The sequence below is a fragment of the Delphinus delphis genome, chromosome 6 (genome assembly GCF_949987515.2).
Source record: "Delphinus delphis chromosome 6, mDelDel1.2, whole genome shotgun sequence".
Taxonomy (NCBI): Eukaryota; Metazoa; Chordata; class Mammalia; order Artiodactyla; family Delphinidae; genus Delphinus; species Delphinus delphis.
Window position 1 is genome coordinate 50,750,000 of NC_082688.1, and position 27,437 is coordinate 50,777,436.

Genomic DNA, 27,437 nt, shown 5'->3' on the forward strand with positions numbered 1-27,437 from the left:
AATTATTTTTCTTATGTTAAAGCTTTTAGTGAAAATGGTGCTATGCTCTAACTTGTCTAACTTTCCAGATTTTGCAGAAGGTTGCTATATAAAGCCTAAATGGCGAAGGTTTGTGGTGCGATGCTACATACTTATTTTTAAATTAGGCAGAATTAAGATTAATTTTATTTTAAAAACTTTGCCGTGTCCTCTGAAATCACTACTAAACACAAAGATCTGTTACCATTCATCTTCTCCATATCTCCCACTGAACTGGCTTCCTGGCAATAAAATTCTCTTTCCTGGATGGTCAATTTACAATCCTAAGGTCTTAAAAGGAGGACCTCAGGGTCATCCAGGCCATCTCCTCCTTTTACTGAAAAGAACAGGGAAGTCAGAAAACCTGCTCAAAGTAACACAACCAGTAAATGGAGGAGCCAGGGTTTCAGCCTATGTCTTCTCACTGCAGGCTTATAATTTTAGGTTGAACCATATGAAACCTCTGAGAGCCATACATTGCTTCTCATGTGAAATATCTGAACAATATCTCATATGTTTTGTATGGTCCTGCAAACTGGCACAGAGCCTTTTGTAGAGTAGGTATCTGATAAACGTTTGATAAATGAATCTTGGGTTGTTTTCCTTTTTCTTTTTTTTTTAAGCCCTTGTGTAAATCAACGCAGGGAAATCTGCAAGTTGCTAAGTACAAGCAGAGCTGCCAGATGTGAGTTTGGAGACTATAGGACATGTTGCAGCCAGGCGGGGAAGGAGGAACTGTACATTACCAACAGTTATTTGGCAGCATCTGACCTAGTCGAATACCGACCTAGGAAGAGTTCCAGGGGAAAACAGCATATGGCCCTGAAATCTGGTACAATGTCGCATATACAGTCAGTTGGCCACCCCAGGCATATGAACCTGGAGACAGGACAGGCTTGGAAGAGAGTGACTCTGTGAGATTAACTCAGATGTTATCTCCCACAGGAAATCCCAACGATTTATCTGGAACGCTTCAAGGTGAAAATATCGCTGTGTAACATCTGAACCATATTTTGTAGAAGAAAGCATGCAGCTTATAAAGCAGAAGATTTGGATTGGACAGACATTTCTTGCCACGAAAAAAATCACCTAGAATTACCCCATTTTTCTTTGTTTAAGTCACAGAGTTAGCTGTGAGCATGAGTTCACCAGTGGCTGAGCTGGGCAGCTGCTAGTGAATACCATGCCCCCATATAAATTATAAGCAATGCCCTCTCTGGGTGGACAAATTACAGGAGAGCATCTTTCCTCTTGGCTGGTCTGGATTTCAGCTTCTCCTCCAGCATTAGGCCCGTGCCTTTGTGCAGTGCACTGACTACACAGCCATACCCAGCTGCCCTACCCCTGGGAGCAATTCTCATCTAGCCTTTTTTTTACAACCAACCAGCACTCTTGGGAGCCAACAATTGCAAATAATTATCTGGGGAAATCAAGGTCAAATGGCTTAAGTGCACTTTTACAACACACATCCAGCAAAAACCACATTAGGTGATGAGAGGCGAAGTGGGAAGTGAAGACATAAATTAGTCCTCACCCAGATTCTAACTATCAAGTCTGGAACAATGGAACTAGGTCACACATGTTCCATTTCCCTGGGTCTTTGGCCAAAATGGCCAAAATGGCTGCTGATGTCTGTTCACTCAACACCAGGCCCGGTTCAGGGATATTTGGGATTCAGACATACTTTACCCAGACAACAGGGGTAGCTTCCTCCCTCGGTTCCTGTGATAGTTTGCAGCTTTTTCCTTTAATATTTATGTTTCCTGGTGACGGTTGCCCTCCTGACTGCACACAGACATTAGCAGTTCAGTAGGAAGAAACTGGGATGCCATTCCAGAAGGCTTAGATTCTTACCACACATCTTAGCAGGATTCTACTACCAACATTTTAGAAGATAGCCCTAAAGCAATCAATTACGTCAGGAGAAGGTAATTCATTATAACAAAACTCCAACAAATCGGAAGCAGGGGAGTCAGAACTTCCCAACTAACCAAAAACAGTGTCTCCCTCTCTCTGTTTCCAAATCAGCCAACAGGTCATTACAAAGCACTGAAAATATATTTGGTCCTTGGAAGGCAAATAGGCAAAATCGTAGGAAAAGTAGCCATTAGGAAAAAATTTCTTTAATCCATAGTTTTCAAGGTATCCTACTAAGCGGCCCAATTGTCTCTATTTCCCACAACTACGGTGTTGTAGAATGAACACTGGAGTTGAGAATCAGAATCACAGCTATTGTAACATCCCATGGGGAATGTGATCGCCCATAGGAAACCCAGCTCTTTCTCTGGAAAGCTAAACAACTGTCTAAGTACATATGATGGAAGAAAAGCATGTAGTCTGATAAGATAGTTTCACCGGAGGCAGCTTCCAACCATTCTTCAGGACCCAGCTTAAGTATCATCTCCCCATGGAGAGCTTTCCAGAGCCCTAGTCTAGGTTTGTTTCTTCTGCTATGCACTTCCAAATAAGTGATTTCTCTGTAATATTGTTAAACAAACTCTGTAGTCATTACAAGATTAATGTCAGTCTGCCTTCCCTGCTAGCCTGTCCTGTGTGCTGTTTTATCCTCAATGCCCAGGAAGCTGACTGCATGTGGTAGGTGTTTGGAAAATAGTCATTAAATGGATGCAGACGTGAATGAATCAAACTTCTACTACCTTCACCCCGTTGTACTAAGGTGGGAAAGGAAGGTGTATTTATTAAGGGAAATTTTTTTAGACATCACAACTTGCAACGTAAAAAGGATTTTTTTAACCCAGGTTTGATCACAGTATACATTTAACGATTACACCTCACTCCCTAAACACTTCTGTCACTCAAGGACTGTTAATAGGTACTAACATTCAGATTTAGCTAAATTCCGTAGGTGGGATAACCAGTCTGACTGAAGTGATTTCTTAAATTCTACTTCTAGATGCCCAAAGCACACTCTAGCAAATGGCATATTATAGGACAAGGATTGTTAATATGACAGTCTCTCACTTGGTTTATTGATTGGAATGTAATAAATGTTGAAGCTTGAAGTTAAAGGATGACCAGTTAACTCTGAGTAGAGAGCCCCTCTGGGGCCCCAGATTTTCCAGCTAAGACTGTTCAGTTGCCTTCATGTGAGGCCACCAGAGACGAGGCCTCAGTAAACTTCTCTATATCTGTTGACCAGGAGTTGGCAACACCGCAGTATATATTGAAGCACCACATGTCAGACTGAAATGTGATTTCAAGATTGCCTATTCACTTTCTTTATTATTTCTAAATACCAAAATTAAGAAGTACAGACACCTTCTTGTATATTAAAATAACAACACTGAAAGCAAACTGACTTCAGAATCAGTCTTCAAAGTGTGCTTTGTCTCTGAACTAATTTGAAATGGTTCTTTTTTCCAGGTTAAGGACAACATCAAAAATGTTTCCACACAGCCTGCATAACTTGAAGAGGTATTAATAAGCTCAAAGTTAGTCTGACATAATCAAATTGGATTTGGTTTTCCACATCAGCTAACTGGTATGCATTTATTTACATCAGTTTTTTTTTTTTTTTTTAAATATCAGCTGAACTTTTACTTGCAAATGACTTCAGCACTCATAGAATTTAATAAGTTTTGATCTTTTAAATAGAAATAAAGGAGTTGGATGAGACATAAAGAGAGACTTGTTTGGTTAAATATTGCTCCTGAAGTATCAAGGTTTCTCATTTCAAAGCTAATTTTCAAAATACAGGTCATAGTTCTGGACTGATGCCCACCCTGGTGGCAATATGCCATCACTCAGTGCTGGTACCATTTGTGAAGTTGTCTTTCTTTCACAGCACCGGCATTGGAGCATCCCTTCTCCCAAAGCCGGAGAGTCTCATAGTCAGGGCTAGAAGGATGAGATGGGGAGGAAAACACTAACAGATAATCTGGGTATTGATAATGTTCCCGGGGAAAGTGATGGTTGAGGGAAGAGAGAGCGCGCCAAGCACCATGGAAAATCTTGATCTTTGCACAATGAATCCATCCTTGAGGAAAGATTGGGCCACCCTTCATGCCTTCAGGAGCCGTCTAACCTTTCCTCATCTCTCCCATCTATTTATAAGGCATAAATCAAGAACCTCTTAAATTAGTCAGCAGTTTGACCCAACTGCTCCCCTACTCTCACAGTAGCTACTGGCTATTTTTCCCACTCGTATTTGAAGAAACCATCATCATTCATTCATGTGACTAGATTTTACCAGAAAATAACAAGTGACACATCCTCATGGGACCACAGAGAGACGAGCTGCGATTGTTGAACCACGCCTCTCAATTGCTATTTCTAAATCAGAGCCTCTCTTGGGTTCTGTTTAATGGAAGACACACATCAACTTTTCTCCTGGCACCCAAGGTCACAAAAATCAGACACTTGGAGGCAGCCATAGTAAATTCCATGAGACCCGACAGGCCACAGTGAGGCCAGTGAGGTCCCTGGGAATTCACATCAGGGGATGAGTACTTCAGGGGGTTCCTTCTTGCTCTTTGAATGACCTCCACAGGATCTCACAGGCAGGATAGATTTTTTTTTTTTTTTTTTTTGAGGTGCGCGGGCCTCTCACTGCTGTGGCCTCTCCCGTTGCGCAGCACAGGCTCCGGACGCGCAGGCCCAGCGGCCATGGCTTACAGGCCCAGCCGCTCCGCGGCATGTGGGATCCTCCTGGACCGGGGCACAAACCCGCGTGCCCTGCATCGGCAGGTGGACTCCCAACCACTGCGCCACCAGGGAAGCCCGGCAGGATAGATTTTGCTGAACATTTCCATAGGAGTGGAGTAGATGGTGGGTGCGGGTGGGAGGGATGGCTTACCACCAGAACAGGATTTTCATTTCATTTTGGATGGAGAAGCGTTTCTTATCTCTAGAGATACATGTAAAACAGCTTTTTTTTTTCCCACGGTCTGTTTCCTGACTCTGACCTCAAATCAAGGACAAAAAGGGGACAGAGCTGCCTTAAAAAACCTTTTTCTTTCTGAAGCAAAATGTATGTGTGATGGAGGGTGGGGGGCCGTGGGGGGAGGCAGAGAAATGTGAGTTTGAATCAATTCACAGATAGCTCAGAAACTGACGGGGCCTTCCCGTATCTTCGCGTGACACCCTGCAAAGTTGCTGTTGTATATGCTCTTCCCCACTGCTTTGCTTATCATTTATGGTTCATTAAATGCCAAAATCTTTCTTTCCGAAGGATGCTCTTTTAGCATAACTTATTTTAGTTAACCAGTTATTAATGTTTATTAGGTACTAGGACTTTACATCTATTATCTGATTGAATTCTCCCAATGGCCGTATGAGTTAGCCACAATTACTATTCCTATTTCCATAGACAGGAGAAAAAGGCACAGGGAGGTTGAGTAACTTGCCTAAGATCACCCAGCCAGGAGGTGGCAGAGCCGAAGCTCAAATCCAAGACAATCTGACTTTAAGCCTATACACTTAAATGCCACTCACGCCCTTTCCTCAGACTGACATGCAGTCAAGTTAAGGCTTCTGATAAGGGGGAAGGAACTGATATTTCTTGAGCATCAAATGAGTACTAGCTACTGTGCCTGGGGGCTTTATAAGTCTTTCTCCTAAAACCTTCTCCATAACCCTATATGGTAATTATCAGCATGCCCTCCCCCTCTCCTTCACTGTGTTGAGGTTCAAAGAAGTTAAGTAACATGCCCGAAGCCACAAATCTAGGCAGTGACAAAGCCAGCCTTCAAACCTATGTCTGTCTGACTCCAACATGACAGAACACTGGAGAAACCATAGCAATCGGCCTCCGACAGCAAACAGAGATGTTACATTATTAAGTTTCCTTTCAGTTTTGCTAGGTGAAGCATACTTCTGTTTCTCCTTGTGGAGGTTAAGTCTCCTTGTATCTTAATCTTGAAATAACCCATAATATAGTAGACTATTTTTAAGTTACAGTATTCTATAATTGAAAAAACATAATAACAAGGGTTGGTGGAAGTGTGCAGAAATTGGAACCCTCATACACTGCCAGGAGGAGTGTAAAATAGTACAATTGTGTTTGGAGACTATCTGGCAGCTTCTTTAAAGGTTAAACAGAGAGTTAACCATTCGATCCAGTAATTCCACTCCTAGGTATGTACCCAAGAGAATTGAAAACCTACGTCTACACAAAAACTTACATGAATATTCACAGCAGCATTATTCATAATAGTAAAAAAGTAGAACCATCTCACATGTCCATCAACTGAGTGGATAAACAAAATGTAGTTTATCTACACAGTGGAATTATTATTCGGCAATAAAAATGAATGAAGTAGTGATATATGGTATAGCACGGATAGACCCTGAAGACATTGTGCTAGGTGAGAGCAGCCAGTCACAAAGGACCACATATTATATGATTCCACTTATGTCCAGAATAGGAAGACCTATAGAGACAGAAAGTAGATCATTGGCTCCCAGGGGTTAGAAGGGAGATGATAGCTAAAGAGTAGATGGTTTATTTTGGGGGGAGGTTGATTTAAAAATGTGCTAAAATTGATTGTGGTAACAATTGCACAACTTTCTCTATGTACTACAAACCACTGAATGGTACACTTTAAATAGGTGAACGGTATGTTATGTGAATTATATCTCAATAGAGCAGTTATATATTTATATTAAAAAACTGCACCATGAAAAAAACCAATATTATGCATTTGATAGGCTCTCAAGAAATACCTACTGAATGAATGCACCAAAGCACTTTATGACTATTTAAAAATAATACTAGTTTATTTAAATTCAAATATGTCTTTTAGGAATGGACAGTTTATTTTGCAACAACGTTGCGTAAACTATGCCCCAGACTCAACTGTCCCGAGGTGAATGCTGATACTACTGACATCCCACGAGTGCTGAAACATGGTCCTCAGTGGTGAAAGATTAGCAATGGCCACACCTGTGGAGGAATTTCCCCTCTGTTCCAACAGGAACAACTGTGGTGAAAGAACCATCTGTGGCTTGCTGACAATAGGGATGCCGCTGAGTGTTAACTGATCTCCCGAAACCCTCACTGAGCCAAACCCAGACCGGCAAGAATCTCTAGTGTGACTCAGGGCCACCAGCTAATGAAGGTATCACTTGGGTCCTGGAATCCAGGAAGATGAACAACTACCCTTCCTTTGTTACTTGAGAAACTCCCAGGAGCAGGTCCTGGTAGCACTTATCTATTTATGGTCACCTTTGAGGACAGATGAAAGAGTATGGGGAAAACATCAATAAATGCCGGAGTAAAAATAGAAACCAATATTCAGGGCTGAAGGGGAGGAACACAGAATAAATCGAATCCAAACTTGAGATCCAGTTGAGGAATTAGCCTGGTGTGAATGATTAAAGAAAAGCCAAGAAAAAAAAAAGCACCCAAATGCTGAGTTCATTGAAGAAGAAACAAGGTAGAGTATTAGTAGATTTAACAGCAAAACAAATGAGCTCAACAAACAAGCTCTGCATGAGTTGATATGGTCCAGAACCTACCAATGACTAGACATTCCCTTCAAGGAATAGTTTTCAAGCCTTCCTCATCAGGGAACAAAAAACCTCTCAGGGATACTTCAGAAAGCATGTATTTTACGACTCTTAAATTCTACAGTAACAACAACAAAATAAGTCTTGGATTAGGGAAGTTTGTTCTGAGGACCCTGTGTGAAACAGAAGTGAAAATATGGTACCAAACTGGAATAGATTATCTGAGACATGGAGGCTCAAAGATGCACCATGTGCTGTGTGCTGGCTTCATATCTCCAGGGATTCACTGGTATTTTGGAGAGAATTCAATCCATTCTACAAGAAAGCATCCTTGTGCAAAACAAATCACAGCTACAAAGCCTTGCGTAAAGGTTAGGAGTTTTTATGTATGCTATTTCGTTCTATTTCTTAAACAACTCTGTGAGATAGATGTTTCACAGATGAGGAAGAAACTGTGGCTCAAAGAAATCCAACCACCTTCCCAACTAGTAAGTGGCAGGGATAGGATTCAATTCTGGGTCTTCAAACTTCTTAAACACTATTTTCTCCACTACCCTACACCTTTCCAAAGTAAGACTGTAATGAATTTGTCCAGCCATGGAAGGCCTTCAAGAATGAAAGACTGACATTTTGATAGAGATGAAAGATCACTACAAAACTAAGCAGACCAGAGGGAGAATATAGCAAGAGTAACGGGAGGGTAATGGGCTTTGGAACATCGGCAAGTCAGGGGACCCTAGGGCAAGGACTATGTATGAAACACTAGTCAAAATAAAAATAGCAATATCTACCGTTACATCTAGTCCCCGAAAGCCTACAGCTTCTGATTTATTTTGTTGTCTGTACTTGGTGAAGCACGTATAAGAAGATAAGAATTTGGGGATTTTAGAATGGAACTCCTCTTAACATTACTCAGTGTCTTATTTAGACTATAAATGTTAAAATGTGCTCCCAGAGTGGCCAACATTGCCATAGCCAATAAATAAACAAAATCAAGAAGAAAAATAATGGTAATAGCTTTCAACATCTCTCATACAATTCACAGAGATGAGATCATAATAAAAGTTGTGGTTGATTTTGCCACTTATCTTTCATTTAATATAATTCTCCACCACAAATCTTACTTTGGGGTTTGTGGGGCAAAATTTCCAATTGTCTCTTCCCCTACCAGGAGTAACAAACCCATCTGGCTAAGCTCCTATCATTGACATAAGGTAATGACATAAGGTAATAAAAGGTGAAACATCCCTGTACCTGGGGGTCCCAAGGAAAGGGATCCCTTGCTCTTGGAAACTTTTCTGAATCTGTCACCAGTCATGGCCACTATATAGAGGGACTGCAGGCTGCAAACATTTCAGAAAGAAATGTTGGGTCTAAATCTATTTGTGGTGTTGGCCCATCAGTTACCAAGTGGAGAGAATATTGGACAGAGAGCCAGGGCCCTGTATTCTAATCCACTCTCTGCCATTAAGGAGGTAGGTAACCTTCGCCGAGGGCTTTCCTCTCTCCTGGCCACAGGGCTCTCATCTGTAAAATGAAGGGCTCGGAGCAGATCATCGCTGAAGATCTCTCCAGTTGTAGGATATTTTGCATCCCCACCGCACACCACCCCTCCTCTGCTTGATAACCTGTTCTGGCGATTTCATAGCAAGTACCTGTTTCTTGGTCACAGTGCCATCCACGGGGTCCACGTACTCAAAGCTGTCTGTCTTCGCCACACTGTAGACGTGGCTCCCCACAGCAAACTGCTGGCCGATGAAGGACTTGTCTGTGACCAAGGCCTCCAGGTCCCTCATGATGTAATAGGTCGTCTTGGGCTCTAACGCCTCGTAATCAAACCTGGTGAGGGAGGAGCAGGACACAGGATAAACACAAATCTTATCAGAGAACCAGCAGCTGGGTGGGCCTCTCAAGGTCATTTAATCATTGGTTTTGTTTAAAGAAGACCAGCACAGAGAAGCATCTGCAGCTGGTCACCCCTCTTCCCCCTGCCAGCCCTCCATTCATTCCCCACACAGCAGCCAGCATCATCTTGTAAACATCAAATCGTGCCAATCCTTTCCTTTAAATCCCTCCAAAAATGCCTGTCATGTTGACAGCAAGAGTCAAAACCCTAACCACAGCCTACAAGGCACTGTGGGATCTGACCTGCCCACGTCCTTGATTTGACTCTGTCCCACTCTCGCTCTGGTTCGCTATGCTCCAGCCACATGGGCCCCCTCTTCAGTCCTCAGAGACACTTTGCCCTTTCCCTTCGTTGGGCCTTTGCTCTTGCTATCTGTTTCCTTTCCCTGGTACAATCTTCCCCAGGCTACTCAAATAGCTGACACTTTCCCTTCCTTCAGCTTCCAAATTTAGTGTTACCTCTAGAAAGTGACCTTCTCTGACCAGTCATCTAAGGTAGCTTCCCTCTATCTCTCCCCCGCCTCTTATCATCCTTTATTTCTTCTTTTGGTAGTTACCCCAATCTGTATTTACTTTGTTTATATATTTGTTTCCTTATTTCTTGTCTTTGCCCCTGAGTACTGTAAGCTCCAGGAGGGTAGAGATCTTACCTGTTTTGTTCTCTGTTGCTTCTGACAAGTAGTGTTTTTTGTAAGTGATGGAATGAAAGATGGGAGGATGTGAAGGAAGAAAGGAAGGAGAGAGAGGAATCAAGGCAGGGGAAGAGAGAAGGAGGAAGGGAATTCAATGTACCATAAAACCCTCTTGGAAACTTGGAAGAAATATCACAATTGTTCCATTAAAAAGAAGATCCCCCTAGCCAAGAACATCAAATATAACAATGGGGCTGGGAGGTGATTAGGGAAAAAAAAAAGACTAAAAATAACCCTTATCTCATTTGTTGTTGTGGAGTTTAAATATGATAATGCATACCAAGTAGTTGGCACAATGCCCGACGCCAGTGCTTAAAACTATTAATTACTTTTATTCTTAGTCACTGCCATAAGGAAGGGTCTTTCCCGATGTCAGATGGTTTTGACCAAGTCCTTATCGCACACCCACGGGGCTCTGTTTAAGAAGGAAGCCCTAGGTGGGGCAGCTGTGCTCACGCAGCTGTGGTGGGATCTCACATTGGGCTCTCTGTAAACAGGAAAGAAGGTGAGTTCTCAGAGTGAACTAAAGAAGGAAGATCTGAATAGTTGTTACTACTTTTTTCCACCCAAGACCTTTTGTGACTTCAGCAGACAACAGGGTATTGGCTGAAAGGAATGATACCATGGCTAACAATGGGTCCCCTGCACCTGCATCCCCCCTCTTTTCTGTTCTCTCTTACACAAGGTGTGTGTTCTAATCCTAGATTCTCTTTAAAGATTACTTTTTGGGAAGGTAAAACCTAGCCAAGCAGAGAGGGGCAGGAGGTTGGGATAAGAGGGTGTAGCAGGAGACAGAGAGGCACTGAAAGAGATTCAGAAGTTGAGAAAATACGCTAATGTGACAGGTCACATCCAGTCTATGGCTGAGGTCATCAGACCAGCTGCCCAAATGCTCATCTTCATGCACATGCAGGTTCTAGCACTACCTTCCCCTCACTACCCCAAAACACCCCCTCTGACCATCGCCACCACCAACACACTTTCAAGGAAAGAAATTTCAAAATGGAGAATTCCTTCTGGGGTCCACTCACACAAGGAAAATCATCTGGGTTCTCAGATACAACTGCAGGCTCAGTATTAGTTAAGCCAAAATTGTTTAATTATCTCCTCCCCACCAAGAAAGCAGTCAGGCTAGAAATCATTTTCTTTCACAAGCACTTTTAACCTACCTTTCCCAGAGGCTGAAGGAAAGGTTTACTTTCATTCTACCTATTCCCTTGCCTTTTTCTTTATCTCTGTGATCTCCTTGTACAGAAATCTGAAACATAATTCAAAGTCCTACAAGAATTTATACCTCCACTGCATTATATTCTCTAATATGGTATTTGTTATGAAAAAAGTAATTGTCGTGTAACCTCTTGGCCACAAAAAAATGAACTATATTACAAATACACTTATCATAATACCATGTCTTCAAAATGCTGGCAGAAAGCTAGATAATCATTCCACAAATTATGAGGCTGGCAGTCATAATATATTTTATCAGGTTGGAGTTTTTGGAGCAGCTTCAGGCAATAAAACGATTTGCTGTGCCAACTGGTCCCTCTGGTATGCCAAAAAAGCCCACAGGAATCAGGATTTTGGGCACTTGTTAGAAATACTAGTGAATAAAACAAGTTCCCGCCTGCCTTGAGAGTCCTTATTATAACACAATGAATAATTTGAGGTGATTTCCCGCCTGTCACATCCTCAGCCTTCTTAACTAAACAGACACCAAGAATATGATGGCGCTGTCTACATTTCCCACAGTACTGCAGTCTCTTTGATTCTACTGAAAACTATCACAGGCTTCCTTATTCTCTGATATTTATTTAAGTAAATGACCTCTTAAGAGAAGAAACAATCACCTTATAAGGGAAGTCTAAAGCTTTCTTTCTGTCCCTTAAGCTCTTGAAACGCAACCAAACATCCAAAGTAGTTAACTATTCATAAGCAAAGCCAATGAGGCACCGTCTCTGTTTTTAATACACAGAGAGCCGCTGAGACTACCCAAGGATTCCCTGCCCTAATCCCACATTCTCCACAGCTAACATCCTTTCCGACCACTGCTCCCCCTAAACCATGGCTTGGTACTAGCATATCTAGCAGGCAGCCACACAGCCAGAAGACTCTGCCCCCATCGCTTGCTTCAACAACAGGAAAGTAGTAGAAACCCCCAACCCTAAGCTCTTTGCCACTGACCTTTCCCCTCCCTCCTTCCCAGGGTAATATTTCTTTTTTCTGTAACTCCTTTCATGCGGACAAAACTTTAGCAAAATCTGGGGCTCCTGAGCCATGTGGTCCCTTCAGAGGATGCCAGCTCAGGCATCTTGGTCACAGTTTGGACCATTAGTGGGAACTTCTGTCTTTGCCTCGCTTTCCTTGATAATTATGGGTGGAGAGCCAACAAGGAAAGCCCCCAGTATGACTGTACAACTTTCATGGCCACCAAAGGACCTTTCAAGGTTCTGTAGTTCAGATTCCCTCTGGGGATGGCTGCCCACCGTACAGGCAGGATGAAAAGATGACAGAGGGGTGTCACCAGGGGAGGGGTACTCCTTGACACCACTGTTACCACCTCTCAGGGTTATCTGGCTCTAGCGTCTCTGCTCCTCAGATCTTCCTGAAAGATGCCTCCCTCCTAAGGTTCTAGCCCACTTTTTTTTAAAAAAACCTTCTCTAAGAGCAGTTTCCCAGGGTCCATACAGAGACCCTTGCCCTTCTCACCTGCAGTAGTAGTGGCGGCCAAATTTGGCCCAGTGATCTCGGACAATTTCCTCCACACTCTGCTTGCGGGCAGCGATAATGGAGAGCCAGACCAAGACAGCCCAGAGGCCATCTTTCTCCCGGAGGTGATCAGAGCCTATGGGAGAAAGGAACAGTCTGCTGAAGATTTGTTCACGGGGGAAAAGTTAAAGCTAAATGAACTATGAAGACCAGTTAGCACTTGAGTGTTACATTGAAATGGTAGGATATATTTATCTATTGTGTGAAAAACATGTCCCACAGGACTTCCCTGGTGGCGCAGTGGTTGGGAGTCCGCCTGCCGATGCAAGGGACCCAGGTTCGTGTCCCGGTCCAGGAGGATCCCACGTGCCGCGGAGCGGGTGGGCCCGTGAGCCATGGCCGCTGAGCCTGTGCGTCTGGAGCCTGTGCTCCGCAACGGGGGAGGCCACAACAGTGAGAGGCCCGCGTACCGCAAAAAAAAAAAAAAAAAACCATGTCCCATAATAAACTTGCATTTCTAAAAGTATGCAACCGAAATTCAAATAACATAAAACAATATCAAAAAGTAAAATAAAATCCTGGAAGTTGTTGAAAGGATCCAAGAGCCAAGCTGACATCATATTTGACTAATGGTATCGTTCATTCAGTAAATATTCGGTGATCCTTACAGTACACCAAGCATTGGTCTAGGTACTAGGGATACGGCAGTGAACAGGATAGCTCTTTATTCAACAAGTTTGAATTCAAGTAGGCAGGGAGGCGACAGGAAAGCAGATGAAAGAACAACATGTGTCAAATAAGGACAAGAGCTATGAAAAAAATTAAACTGGATGATAATGTCACAGAGCACGATATCAGCAAAGACTTCCTTACTAGGGCAGCGCAGCTCACCTAGAGTAGGGTTGAATGGTACTCCCTAACCCCACTGTACCCGCCGAAGATATGGCCACCCAGAACCTGTGAATGTGACCTTATCTGGGGAAATAGTCCTGCAGATATAATTAAGTTAAGGATGTTGGGGTGAGATCAGCCTGGATTATCCAGGTGGGCCCAAAATCCAATGACAAGTATTCTGAGAAGAGAAGACACAGGGAGGAGAAATCCAAAGGAGCAGGTTATGTGAAGACAGAAGTGGAGATGAGAATTATGCTGCCACAAGCCAAGGAAGGCAGGGAGACACCAGAAATTGAAAGAGGCAAGGAAAGATTCTCCCCTAAAGACTTCAGAGGAAGCATGGCTCTGCCAACACCCTGATTTCAGACTTCTGGCCTCCACAACTAGAAGAAAATTAATTTCTGCTGTTTTAAGCCACCCAGTTCTCGGTAATTTGTTATGGCAGCATTAGGAATACAGGTAGTCAGGGTCAGCCCCGCTGAAGTGATGATACGTGAGCTGATACCCGAGAAGAAGGAGTCAGCCATGCAGAGATCTGGGGACAAAGCACAAAGTCCCTGAGGCAGGAAGGAACTGGGAAGCTTATTCCTCTAGCTATTTACATAGAAAGAGAGGCAGCTCATATTGTGGCATTCACACGATCAAGTGTGCAGGCTAAACAGGTAGCTTCCTGTGCAAAGAGAACCCAGAGGAATATGTTGGAGGCTCATTTAAGCATCTGTCTATTGGCCAATTGTAAGCTCTGTCCCGAATACAAAGGAATGTGTTGTAGTGTAAGAAAGGTGATATAATGGAAAAAGCATGGGGAAGGCTTTGGAATTAGGGTTTAAAACTAAACTCTTCTACTACCCCGGAATGTGAGAAGTTATCGCAAAGTTGTTAACCTTTCTGAGTCTCAGCTTCTCATCTGTAAAATGGGGACACCATCACCCATCTTGTCGGGTTGTCATATGAATTTAATCACACTCAGTGGGTAGGCTCTGGAGTCAGATTGCTCACATTCAAATTCTGGCTCAGCCACTGACCTTCATGTGACTTGCTGTCCTCATCTGTAACATAGGGAAATAATAGCCCCTCCCTCATGGGTTACTATCATGATGAAGTAACTAAATACGCCCAGGTATTTAGATCAATGACTGGGATGTCACAAGTGGTTGTCTGGTTGTCGATCTTATTGGTAATTCACATAAAGTACCAACCTGGTGCTGATTCCTCAAAACGTGCTTTGAGGCAAATTGTTCTCAGTCATTCATTTAATTTTATCCTCTGACTCTAGCTACAGCAATGTCTTAAGACCAGGAGACTGGGACCAGGGGTTGGATCATTTCTTCTTGCAACAGAGCAATAAAAATGGACAACAGTACTTGGGTTTCAGGGCTATGAAACATAGAAACTCAGAAAGGAAGACCCAATGACACAGAACTGTTTAAACTTTGAAAATGGACTGAAACAATACCTTAGTTAAGTTAGGCAGCTTTGAGAACATCTCACCAAAGCTATGGACCATTTATACTTCTTGGTACATTTGCAGTGTTAAATGTTAAATGTTTTTCCTCAAAAAGAAAAACATACAACCTTGAGAGGACAGTGAAGATACTTAAAAGGAGAAATGATCAAGTCTTTGACTCCTCCATACACTGGTCAATGGTCTGCTGATGACACTTTTAGATGTCTGGTTGTGAGAACCAGACATCTTCTAGTTAGACATCTTCTAGCCTGAGAAGACCCTGGGCTTTTAATCATCACAGCATGGAGTGACTCTAGTCCCATCCAAGGCACTCTGCACACTGCTACAAAAATGGAAGAAATTTGGAAGATGCTGGGTTAGCTCCATGGCCTAGTGCAAAAAAAGAAGTCTAGGAAGCCCTGCCCAGTGGGATAATTTCAAAATCCTTTGTCCTTTTACAGCTGAAAAAAAAATCACTTTTATTTACTGTCTAGAGAGAAATACCTTTTTGTTTTAAAACATGGGCTTTGCATACCTTGAATCTCTAGCTGGATTACATTACCTAGAGATAGACCCATTAGATGATAAGTCTCACATCTGATAAGATGTCATAACTTAGGGGAGAGAGACATAAAGTTATTTTAGCAGAATCAAAAAAAAAAAAAAAACCCCCACACAAATCCACCTCAACCCTTTGTCGCCAGCCACATAGTAAATTGTGAACTGGCTTGGATATTCTCACCTACAAGTTAAACATTGCCCAGGGGCCAATGATCAAAAAAAATTAACTGTGCTCTTTACAGCTGTTTGAGGTGGGGGATAGAGACACTGATGACTTGCAATTACACACACATGATTCCACTGAACTCTCATAATGTGCTTTAGAGGGGGCTTTGGGGAAACAACTTTCCTTTTAATAACTCTAAGGCAAGTGAACTATAATGCCGTATCCGTGACAGATAAATTCAACAGGAAGTGCAGAAAATACAAAGGCATCAAATGGTTTCCTAAAACCCCACTATAAACAGAGTGAAAATGGATGCGAGAAATGCTGACACTATATATGACAGGACTAATAGACTTTACATTAAAAATGTTTTTATAAGTTAATCAGAAAAAGAGGAACCCCAATAGATAACTGGGTGGATAGGCACAAATGAGCAATTTTCAAGAGAAAAATATTAACAGTCAAAAACATTTGAAAAAATGTTCAATCTCACCTCAGTCAAAGAAAAGTCCATAAAATGGAATCCCATCTGGGGACTTTCAAATTAGCAAGCGTTCATTAGGGGCAGGGGAACACCCAGTACTAGCAAAGTACCAGTGTAAACGTGTACAGTTTGGTGGAATAATTTGGCAATAATAATCAACAGCCTTAAAGTAGCAACCAGCTTTGGACCCAGCTATGCTTTTTCTTAAATTTTAGTCGAAGGGACATTCACTAAAGCAGCTTAAAGGAGAGAGAAAGTTGAAGAAATAATAAAAAGGAAAAAAAATTGTTTCTAAAAGAAGAGGGAAAGTTGAAAAATGAATACTAATTGTTAAAGAATAGGAAATGGTGGAAAATCCAAACAAAAACTTGTGTAGATAGATAAAATATTGAATAAGAATCTTTGGTGACACACGGAATGATGTTCATCCAATTTTAATACAAGTTAAAAAATCAGGTTACCAAAAAAGAGTATTCAGTATTTTTTTGGTAGAAGAACACATTTAGATATGTATTTATGTGTGTGCACAGGTTATCAACAGGATACACGCCCAGCTGTTAACAGTGTTATCTCTGAAGCAGTAGAACTGCGAATGTTTTGCTTCTTTTTCCTTTGCAGTATTTCCACAATAAATGTATATTATTTTCATTATAAGAAAAAAAAAATTTTAAAGTGGTCAACGGTGTGTACAAATTCACATTTGAAAACATGAAATCCCATCTACCAAGGGTTAGCTGGGATATTAAAGGGATCAATACCGCTGATGAACAAGTGATGAATTTTGAACCTATTGCTCATCCCATTTCTTAGATTGAGTAATAGCTATTTAGAGCATAGAGACTGTATCTGACTCCCTCGTGGGGCTCACAGGTTTTGGGATTAGGTTCAGGATGTACTGTAAGGCTTTAGGACTTGACAGAATATGAGAACAGGGAAGGCAGTGCACTGCTGAGCTGTCAACATTAGCCTTGGGGGAAGCTGGGCTTAGGGGATGTGTTTCGTTCACCTCACAGGGAGACTCTACTAGCAAGGACAAAGCTTCAGATTCATCCCAATAGCCCCTAGGGCATTTCTACTATTGCTGACAGCCCACGAAGAGGGGCTCACTCAGCCTGTGTTTCACTCCCTATCTTCCCAGGCAAAATCTCTACACTCTGTGAACAGTTAAACAGTTGTTTGGGGAAAAACAAATAAAATAGCTCTTTTACTTCATATATTCACAGCTGCTCCATCTTTAGAACATGAGATTCCAGAAAAAAATTCTTCGGCACTAATATTTATACATGCATACTATTGCCTGTACAATTTTTAATAGATTTTATTTTTTAGAGCAGTTTTAGCTTCCTAGCAAAATTGAATGAAAAGAACGGAGAGTTCCATAAGAGTCTCTGTCTTCACACAAACACAATCTCCCCACCATCAATATCCTGCACCAGAGTGGGCTGTTTGTTACAAATGATGAACCTACACTGACACATCATCACCCAAAGTCCATAGTTCAGGTGAGGGTTCACTGATGGTGTTGTACATTCTATGGGTTTTGACAAACATATACCCACCATTACAGTATCATACAGAACAGTTTCACTGCCCTAAAGTTCCTCTGTGTTCTGACTATTCATCCTTCCCTCCCTCGTAGCGCCTAACAACCACTAATCCTTTTATTATCTTTATTGTTTTGCCTTTTCCAGATTATCAAATCATTGGACTTTTTAGTTTGGCTTCTTTCACTTAGTAATATGCATTTCAGGTTCCTCCATGTCTTTTCATGTCTTAATAGCTCATTTCTCCTTAGCATTGAATAATACAGTACAATTTTTGAAGTTTGCTTCCTCTGGATTTCTGGCTGGTGGTGCAGCCAGAGCTTTCCACCTGGTTCAGAACACTGCAAGAAGCTTTAACCCATATTTCCAAAGCCTGTAAGTACCACTCAACTGGCCTTCCTCTATCCAGGCTAGCCCAGCCCGAAGCCCACTCAGACTTGCTTTGACCAGCCTGGAAAAGCAGTCATCCCCACCCAGATACCAGAAGGAAGGGGCTCAGCTCTCCCTGCCACAACTCCAGGAAAAACTGACACCAAAAACAGGTCTATTTTTTTCTTATCAGAAACATCCCTACTCTTCTATTCCCTAAAACTAGACTTTGAATTTTCTCAAGCTTTAAAACCATATTACTTTGAGCTAGGCAGTACACCAGTAAGTATACTGACATAAAAGAAACAGGGGGAAAAAAAGAGAGTACTCAATCTCAAAGGAATCTTCCTCAAATGGAAATGCCAGCACAGGCAAATCAACTCAATAAAACACCACACATGTTACTAAAAGATCAAGTCATCTCAGCTGAAACTCAGATCAGGAAAGTCTGAATTTGTCATTTGGGAAAATATAAATCATTATGCACCTGTTGCCAACTCCAAGCTAGAAATAAGTTAGTGGTTCTCAACCCAGGCTACCCATTAGAATCTCCTAAAGAACTTATTAAAAATACCAATGCTCAGGCCCCACCCCGGACCAATAAAATCAGAATTTTTGGCAATGGGACCCAGGCATCAGTATATATATATTTTTAATTCCTTGGGTAATTTTTATGAGCAGCCAGAGTTGAGAACCTGTTTTAAGAGAAACCTACTCAAAACAGTCCCATATCGGGGGCAGATTACTTAGGGGTAGTGAATTAGGCCTCTTTCTCTATTTGCTCAAATTTGGCACTAAAGGAAAGTGGTCATTGGTCTCTAGTTCGATGGATGCCCCTGGCCCTAGTCACGGGGGGGGCCTCTCACTGGAGCCAGCTTCAGTATCATGGTGTTCCCCCACCCCTTTCGTCTGGAAATCTTGTGAGGGCCTTGCCAAATGTGGGGTAACCAACTCATCCTGGTGTGCCTGGGACTTTCCCCATTTTAACAGGAAATGAACAATGATCCAGGAAACCTCTCCATCCCATGCATACCAAGGTGGCCGGCCAGCTGATAAGGAAGGCCACTTGCTCAAAGACGCTCCTGACGGTTTTCAGGATATGTGCATATACAGCACGTATCTAAGCACACATAGTTCCTAGAGCCAGAAACGATAGGAAATATATCTGTATACTTGCTCTTGATGCGGAATTACACAGCAAGAGAAATTCCATTTTTGGAAGAATAACAGCAAGGCACCAGGCACTTCACTCAGTACTTTATACATTATCTAATTTTGACAATTTGATAGCTTCTTTTTACAGATAAGAGATTGAGGTTAGGTCATTTGTATGAAGTCACATGGCCACTAAGGGGTGAAAAGAAGATTCACACCTGGGCAGTTTGGCTCCAACGCCTGTGGACATAACCACTGCTGGAAATGCCCAGTAAAGCCAGTGGTCCTCAGGAGCTGCAATGAGGCAGATAAAGTGCCCCAGGTGGTTAGACCTGAGGCAACCCTTCTGAAGATCTGGGTGATGGACTGGTATTTTTTCCTCCTCACACTAGACATTCAGGAGAAGTTGCCAAATTTCCCTTTACTTCTCCTCTCCTATCGATTTACCCTTTTCATTTACAGATGAAGTTTTCATTAATTTGCAGTGAAATTCTTTCCATCCTCTTTTTATCCACTCAAGGATTTGTCTTTTCAAAATAGTGAAGTCATGAGGGAACACTGGGAGGCACCCCTTGCAGGGAATCGGAGATTTGAGAACATGCTATTGAACTGTGACAGGTTGTTGTTTTTGTTGTTTTTTTTCCATGTCTCAAATTGCTCATGTTCAGCTCTTTAAATCTGGCCAAAAAGCAGGGCTCATGGAAAAATTGTCACTTTTCCATGCTTAAAAAGAAATGCTTCTTGGGCTTCCCCGGTGGCGCAGTGGTTGAGAGTCTGCCTGCCCATGCAGGGGACACGGGTTCGTGGTCCAGTCCGGGAAGATCCCACATGCCGTGGAGCGGCTGGGCCCGTGAGCCATGGCCGCTGAGCCTGCGCATCCAGAGCCTGTGCTCCGCAACGGGAGGGGCCCCGACAGTGAGAGCCTCGCGTACCGCAAAAAAAAAAAAAAAAAAAAGAAATGCTTCTTAAAAAATTAATGCTCTAAAATGTTTACAATTGGAAAACAAAGCTGTCCTGCATGTAAGCGGGTCAGAGCCAGCTGTCAGCTCAGAAAGGTAGGATGGCAGTAACCGACCATGTAGCTCATGCTGTGCTGTGGGCATCCTGGCTCCCAATGCTATGTAACAATAAATTTGATGATGATGATGAAAATAATAATAATAGTGTTTGACACAATAATGCAGCAGGGCTCTTGGCTAGTATCCTGACCGTTGCAACACCCTGTAAACTCCATGAGGGAAGGACCCGTATCTGAAATGACTCATCATTCTATCTTGGCCCTGGCTCATAGAAGGTGCACAGTAAACCTTCATTGAATGAGTAAATGAATGATTAGGTGAAACTCTAGTATGTAGTGTGATTCATCAGATTCACTCCTCACTAAAAGCTAGAAGCAACCTAAAAAGATATATGGGAAAAAACTTTATAGATCATCCCATTGAACAGATTCAGCTTACAAATGAGGAAACTGAGGCCCAAAGAAGTGATCTGTGTAAGGAAGTTCAATGACGGAGAGGGGGAGTCAAGGTCTAACTGGGTCTAACTGGGACTGTCATCTCCTGGTGCTGTGTTGCTTACATGACACCATTCTTCCACGTCCCCGGCATGCATTCCATCCCCATCTAAAAGAATTAACCAGATGGGAGAAAAGGACACCTTTGGCATGTCCTTAAACAGGAGCAGCAGAGTAAGACTGGGTTTGAATCCTGGCTCTGCCGTGTGAAGTTGGCCAGTGGTTCGACTTTCCTCTCTAAGCCTCAATTACCTTATCTGTGGTCATTATGGTCCCTAGTTCATTTTAGAGTCAAGAAGTCTCAGTGAAATGACATATAGGAGGCCCTAAGAATGTACTTATCACTCAAGAGATGCTCAATAAATAACAAGTATTAGCACTGTTTCATTAACACAGCAGCCTACAGCAGCCAGGCCATCTATCCCATCTATCCCAGAGGAGGAGAAAGCGTTAACTACGTCAGGGCTGGTCAGCTGACACTTGTCCCTCACAGGAGCAAGCCAAGGTACGGGACAGTGGGACCTCCTGACTCGTACGTCCCATCCCATTTCTTTGTCTCCAGTGCTGATGGGAACAACACAACCCTCTAAGAATTGTTCCTTGCTTGGTCATAAGCTGAACCAGAAAACTCTCGAGCTGGTTTAAAGCCTGCACGACAGGGTTGAGGACCTGTCACTCTTTAGGCATTGTACTTTGTTCTCAGTGGGGCTACCTGGCACCTGGGAGAGAGCAGCAGGGGAAGCCTCAAAGCACAACCTTAGGGACTGTATCTTAAATACCAAGGGATGGGCCCCCTTGTTAAAAGCCCCCTAGTAGACACTGTGAAAGGAAACCCTTAGTCTGTTTGGAATTCTTCAATCCGTGAAGATTGAAGAATGATTTCCCAGGATTCCCAGTCCCAGCATGCACGGGTAAGTGTGGACACAGCCTCAGAGGGAGGCCCCATTCCTTTCTTTCTGCTCCACACTTTGGTGTCACACAACACCCCCTCTTGCCACTTTTCATCATTGAAAGGGTCAGTGGAACTGGAACTGTGGCGACCCCAAGAAAAGGTTTTGTTTTGTTTTGTTTTTGATGGAGACATTCTTTCCACTCCAGGTGGGAGCTCTCTTGCCCAGCACAGGGGTTGAGAGTTTGTAGAGGGTCCAGAGGAGAGTTTCAGTTTTCAGAGTTTACAAGGAGGCTCTTGGGGAGCGTCAAGCACAGCACCTCTGTGCTCTGGCCCAGCCTAGATTGAACTGCACATGTGCACACAGCCTGTTTCAACTTGCCCAGCAGAGAAATTGCTCTCCTTGTGCTGATAATGCTGTCATCACGGCCTCCTCACGTCACGTCTGCTACCCAGCCAAATGTACACAAATCGGCCAGAAATAAGAGAAAGAAATGTGGTAGAACCTCAATAATCTGAAACTCACAGATATATGGGCCTCCGTCTCTGGCCTAGAGACTGGACAGATGTGAAAACTGCCAAATGTAGAGTTAATGATTATCTAAATAGGGAATGAACTAAAGCTTTCCTTTATTGTACCTTAAAAAAATCTGGCATTAAATAAAAATAACTGTATAAGTAAGAGACAGTTAAACCTATTCAATATTCAACAGCACTCCTGTGAACCTAATCTTGAGTTAGGATGTACATAGTTCATGTGTGAAATACGGATGAAGAAGCAGGTATGGAACATGAAAGTGTTATATACTGTTTAACTGTTACGGAAAATAAAATGTCCATTCACAAAGCAACCAGAGAGTAAGTCAGTAATATGAACCATAAGACAATAGAGCAGAGAATGTCTCTGCTAAAGGCTGTAAGAAGATCTTTATATACAAAAGATCACTAAAGCTGGAACCTGGCCGCTATTGAACACGGCTATTTACAGGTAATTGTCAGCAGCCTCCACTCCCCCCCGGGAAATAAATACGTTAATAAAATGAATTATAAATACTTAACAGGATTTAAATTTTTTAATCTGTTCATTAACACAGGTCTTGGGAATGAATTTTCCTAGAAGCACTTTGTTCGCTATTAATTTGTGCTAATAATGATGTGATAATTGAAAGTACCAAAAGTTTATTTCAAAATTTTATATAATTCCAATTTTAATATCATTCATAAAATCCTTCCTCACCGCCTTCCAACTGGTCTATATTTATGTGGTTTTGTTTTCATGAATTCTCCCAAATCTTGGGATACCCTAATGTCCAGATTTCCAGAAATACAACCACTCAAGAATGATAAAAATATAACTACTAACAATGCAAAGAAGAAATACCAAAATGGAAATTCTTTGTTTCTTCCTCCCTTCTTTCCTTCCATCCATCTACCTTCCATCCACCTTTCCTCCCTTCCTCCCTCCCTCCCTCCCTCCCTCCCTCCCTCCCTCCCTTCCTTCCTTCCTTCCTTCCATCCTTCCATCCAACCCACAATCACTCAAAGCCTATCATATATATAAGAAATAGAGCTGAGCAAGAGAGACATGGCCCCTGTCCTCAGGGCATTTACGGTTGCATGGCAAGCAGAGGGATCCAGAAAAATCTCAAAAGACTGGAAAGATACTCGAGATTTCCTGTGAATGAAACACATACATACTCTGGGCCTCTTCCTTTTGTGCTAGAGACTGGAGAGATATAAAAATTGCCAAGGTCAAGAGCACCAGAGTTCACAGTGAAAAAAGTTGGTGTGACAATGAGGGACAAGTCATGTTGGTGCCAGGAGACCTGGATTCAATTCCAAATTTCCAGAAAGAGATGGAGGTATACAAAAGGCTTAGCAATGCCCCCAGTGCATACTAAGTGCTCATTTAAAAAGATAATTGTTATTATTGTGAAGAACTCAACAGAGAGCACTTTCTTGGAAAGAGAAAACACTGTTGTATTGCCTGATTTTATTTGGCAAATTTATATGGCTACTGACATTAACTTTTTAAAAATACATAACAAAAGTAATAGTAATACTCAAGATGGTGATCAGCTTGGAGGTCTTCCAGGCATTCACAAACAGAGCAATTCTTTATGTTACCTGTAAAGGGACAAGCTTTGGCGTGATAATTCATACACTCCCCAGATGGTATGACTTCTTACAAAACTGATGACAATGATAGCAACCAATAGAGCATCATCAAGAAATTGCCCCCAAACCTCAAAGTTTTTGGTTTTTTAGCTCTTAGTTTTAGTATTTTAGTACATCCCCTTTTGTGTATGGGAACAAGTCCAGATTCCTTCCAATTTGGAACTTGAGAGAGTTAGCCAGAATGCCATTTAGATGAACAGCTTTCTTCTGTTAAAGGATTTGTAAAATGTTCTCCTTTCTCTCGGAAAAGAGTTTTCCAAAGCCCTTCCCAGGAAGTGGATGAATATCTGGCTCTAGCACAAAAGATGATTTGGCTTCTGAAATGACCTTGGTTCTTTGACAGAGCAATAAATATAGGCTCCCTATTGTGCAGGACCTGCACCGTTCCACAGGAGAGAAGCCTGAACTCTGATCCTATCACCAGCTTGTTACCTTGGAAAGTTCTGGGAGCTCAAGATGCCGGCTGATTTTCCCCTGAGGGAAATTTCCACTCAGGGTATATCCTTCTTCTCTTGCGCAAAAAGCTTGGCAGTCCTGAGCCTGAGGCAGATCCATATTTTCAAGGTTTCTTGGCACTAAACTCTGCTTTCCTAGTTGGTACACAGCTCCATGCCCCAGGGGCACTGAAAAAGGCCTCCACTAGAGAAAGCTTTGATAAGTTTTAGAAGTGTCTCCCTAGTCTCAGGTCTAAAATCTTGCCATCTCTCTGCTTTCTCCTTCCTTCATTAGCCCACTTGGTTTTGGGAACTATATCCCAAGGCAGATGGGGAGCTCCTGTGATCAGCTGACTTTTACAGGCTGGAATTGTAAGGGGTCAGAGAGACCACGTGGCTTGTCTGTAGGTGGCAGGTGAGGGTCTTGAACGTACTCATCAGCTTCACATTCCAGGCCTCTAGACTTCCTGAACCGAACTTGGGGTGGCATCTCAGACACACTCTTTCTACCATTCCTGATGAAAAACAAATACTGGTTTTCACTAGAGTAATGTTTCCTACTCCTGACTGCACATCAGAATTACATGAGGATACTTATTTAAAATGCAGATTCTCAGGCTCCACCTTGCCAGGGATTCCAAGCAAGGATAGGATAGAAAAAATCTATATTTTTAGCAAGCTTCCCAGGTGATTCTTACACATTCAGTTCAGTGCCTCTCCAAGAACCGGCATTAATGAGGAAAAGCATGAATCCACTTTTTCCTTCCAAGACTGAGTGGTCCAGTTCCTCAGGCCTTCTAACAGTCATTCACTGTCGGGTGCTGGAGAGATGGAATTAGCCATTGCTTTCATCGGGAAGACTGATCGGCACAGTGGAAAGCAGCATACACCGTATGGGCAGGAGACCTTTTAGTTCAACTGTAATTTAATTCAAGTGGAGGCCTTTTCCAGGCTCTGGGGCCCTGGGTGAGTCACTTAACTACTTCTTGGGTTCAGGAGCTTCACCTGGCGCATCAGGCCAGTGTCACCAGAACCTGAAGAATGGTGGGGGTGGGCAATACCTTCAGAGCGCTACACATTGGAAAATCTCTTGTGCTCCTTGAAAGGAAAATGGCAAGCAAATATAACAGCGGGAGGCTTTTAAAAGTCCCTTCTAGTCCAGCCCACATGTGGCACTCAGCATAACAGTCTGAAAGCAAAGCTTGCTGGAAAGTGGCTGCAAGCAGACCTCCCCCCGGGAAGACCATGGTTTCCTACTTCCAGTTGAGTCAAGTCTCAACGTCTAAGCTAGGCAGGCAAAGGGCTTCAGAAATGAGCCCCTCCCCACTGGTATTTCCAAGACTGTTTCTTGATACTCCCTTCTCTACCCTACGCTATACGTCAGAGGTTAGTGAACTACAGCCCATGGGCCGAATTTGGACTTAGGCCTATTTTTGTAAGTAAACTTTTATTGGCACACAGCCATACTCTTTTATGTACTGCCTACGGCTGCTTTTGTGTTAGTTACTGAGTTGAGTAATTGTGGAAGAGACCGTACATAGCCTCTCAGTTCACAAAGCCTAAAATATTTACTATCTGGCCCTTTACAGAAAAAGTTTGCCAACCCCTGATATAGACCAGTCTTTTTCAGTCTTTTGGCCATGACCCACAATAAATACATTTTACTGTGAGATCTAGCAAACACGTAGATACCTGTGCACATATTTACATATAAATATTTCTCAAAATAACATTTACCTTTCCTAAATACAATGCATTCTGATAGTTTCTAGCCTATTATATTTTCTTAAAAAGCTGTTCACGACTATACCAACCTCATGACCCCAAATTAGTCTTGATTCATGTTTGGAAAATACTTCTCTAGACAAACTGAACAGCTGGCTACTTACAACACATGGCCCCTCCTCTCCCACTTCTATTCCTTTCTTGATATTGTTGCCCCCATCTGACAAGCCTCTGTCCTTTCATCTTTATGTGTGCAAATCCTTCCCATTCTTTAAGAACTACGCGAATTCCATCTCTTCCAGGAAGTCTGCTTTGAGCCTCCAGTTCCAAACCACTTTCTCCTTTTCTCATCTCCCACAGCACTTTTTCTATTCCTCTATTGTGGAACTTTAAAGTTTCTGCTTTGTAGAAAACTCACCTGTGCATCTTTCTAACTATGTAAGATCTTGAATCTCTTAAGGCTATGGTCGTTTTTGTATTCTACATACCATCCAATACAGTGCCCTGTACTCTGTAAGTACTTCATCCTTTAATTTTAAAGACTATAAATTTATGGTCTATTGTAAGCACTGAACAAATGTTTATAAAGACAGAGAGAGAGAAAGAGAGAGAGAGAGAACCTGGACTTATCAGTTTCCATTCCAGTTGCTAGATTTGTGTTATTTTAATAACCAGCAGGGAGAATTATTATATACAATATACAATCCCTGATTTTTTGAGTCACAGTCACTGGTTTAGACACACAGAACACCAAAAAGGATACACAGAACACCTATTTTTAGGGCCTCAGCAGAGAAAAAGTATAACAGTTTCAACTATCCCAAGCAGACCTGCCATCCATAAGTTCTGAGATCGAACAGTAGTAATTGAGAGAGCTTGATATGATCTCTCTTTTTCCAAGGAGAAAAAGGTGCCTGCCAACCCCTCTGCACCATTAATGCTATTAGCGTCTAGCTGATTTGGGTAAAAGGAGAAAATTTCCCAGGAGAAGATCCCTTCAGGAACCCTGACATAGCCTGAAATGCTGTCATCATGACTAGTTAGAGTGGTTTTACTGCAATCTGTTTAAGCATGACCAAATAAGACTTATTCTTAGGAATTCAAGGATGGTTTGGTATCAGCAAATCAATCGTATTTCATTACATTAACATAATAAAGGAGAAAAAACATTAATATATCACTTGATTCTGAAAGGGCACCTTCCATCAGCCATTTATAATATGATTCTAAGAAATATTAGAATAGGAAAAAAAACTACATAAGCATGATAGGGATTTTACCAATATT

At 42.3% G+C, this 27,437-nt stretch overlaps 1 protein-coding gene across 1 annotated transcript in view; it reads right to left on the reverse strand.

Annotated features, from left to right (window-relative positions):
- The window catches only part of PGM5 (phosphoglucomutase 5), a 191,487-nt gene that overhangs the window by 44,643 nt on the left and 119,407 nt on the right, over window positions 1–27,437 (reverse strand). The window contains exons 8-9 of the mRNA XM_060014655.1: window positions 12,792–12,927; window positions 9,144–9,327 (exon numbers count right to left, since the gene is read on the reverse strand). Coding sequence (XP_059870638.1) covers window positions 9,144–9,327; window positions 12,792–12,927 — 320 coding nt within the window. The remainder of the gene's footprint in view (window positions 1–9,143; window positions 9,328–12,791; window positions 12,928–27,437) is intronic.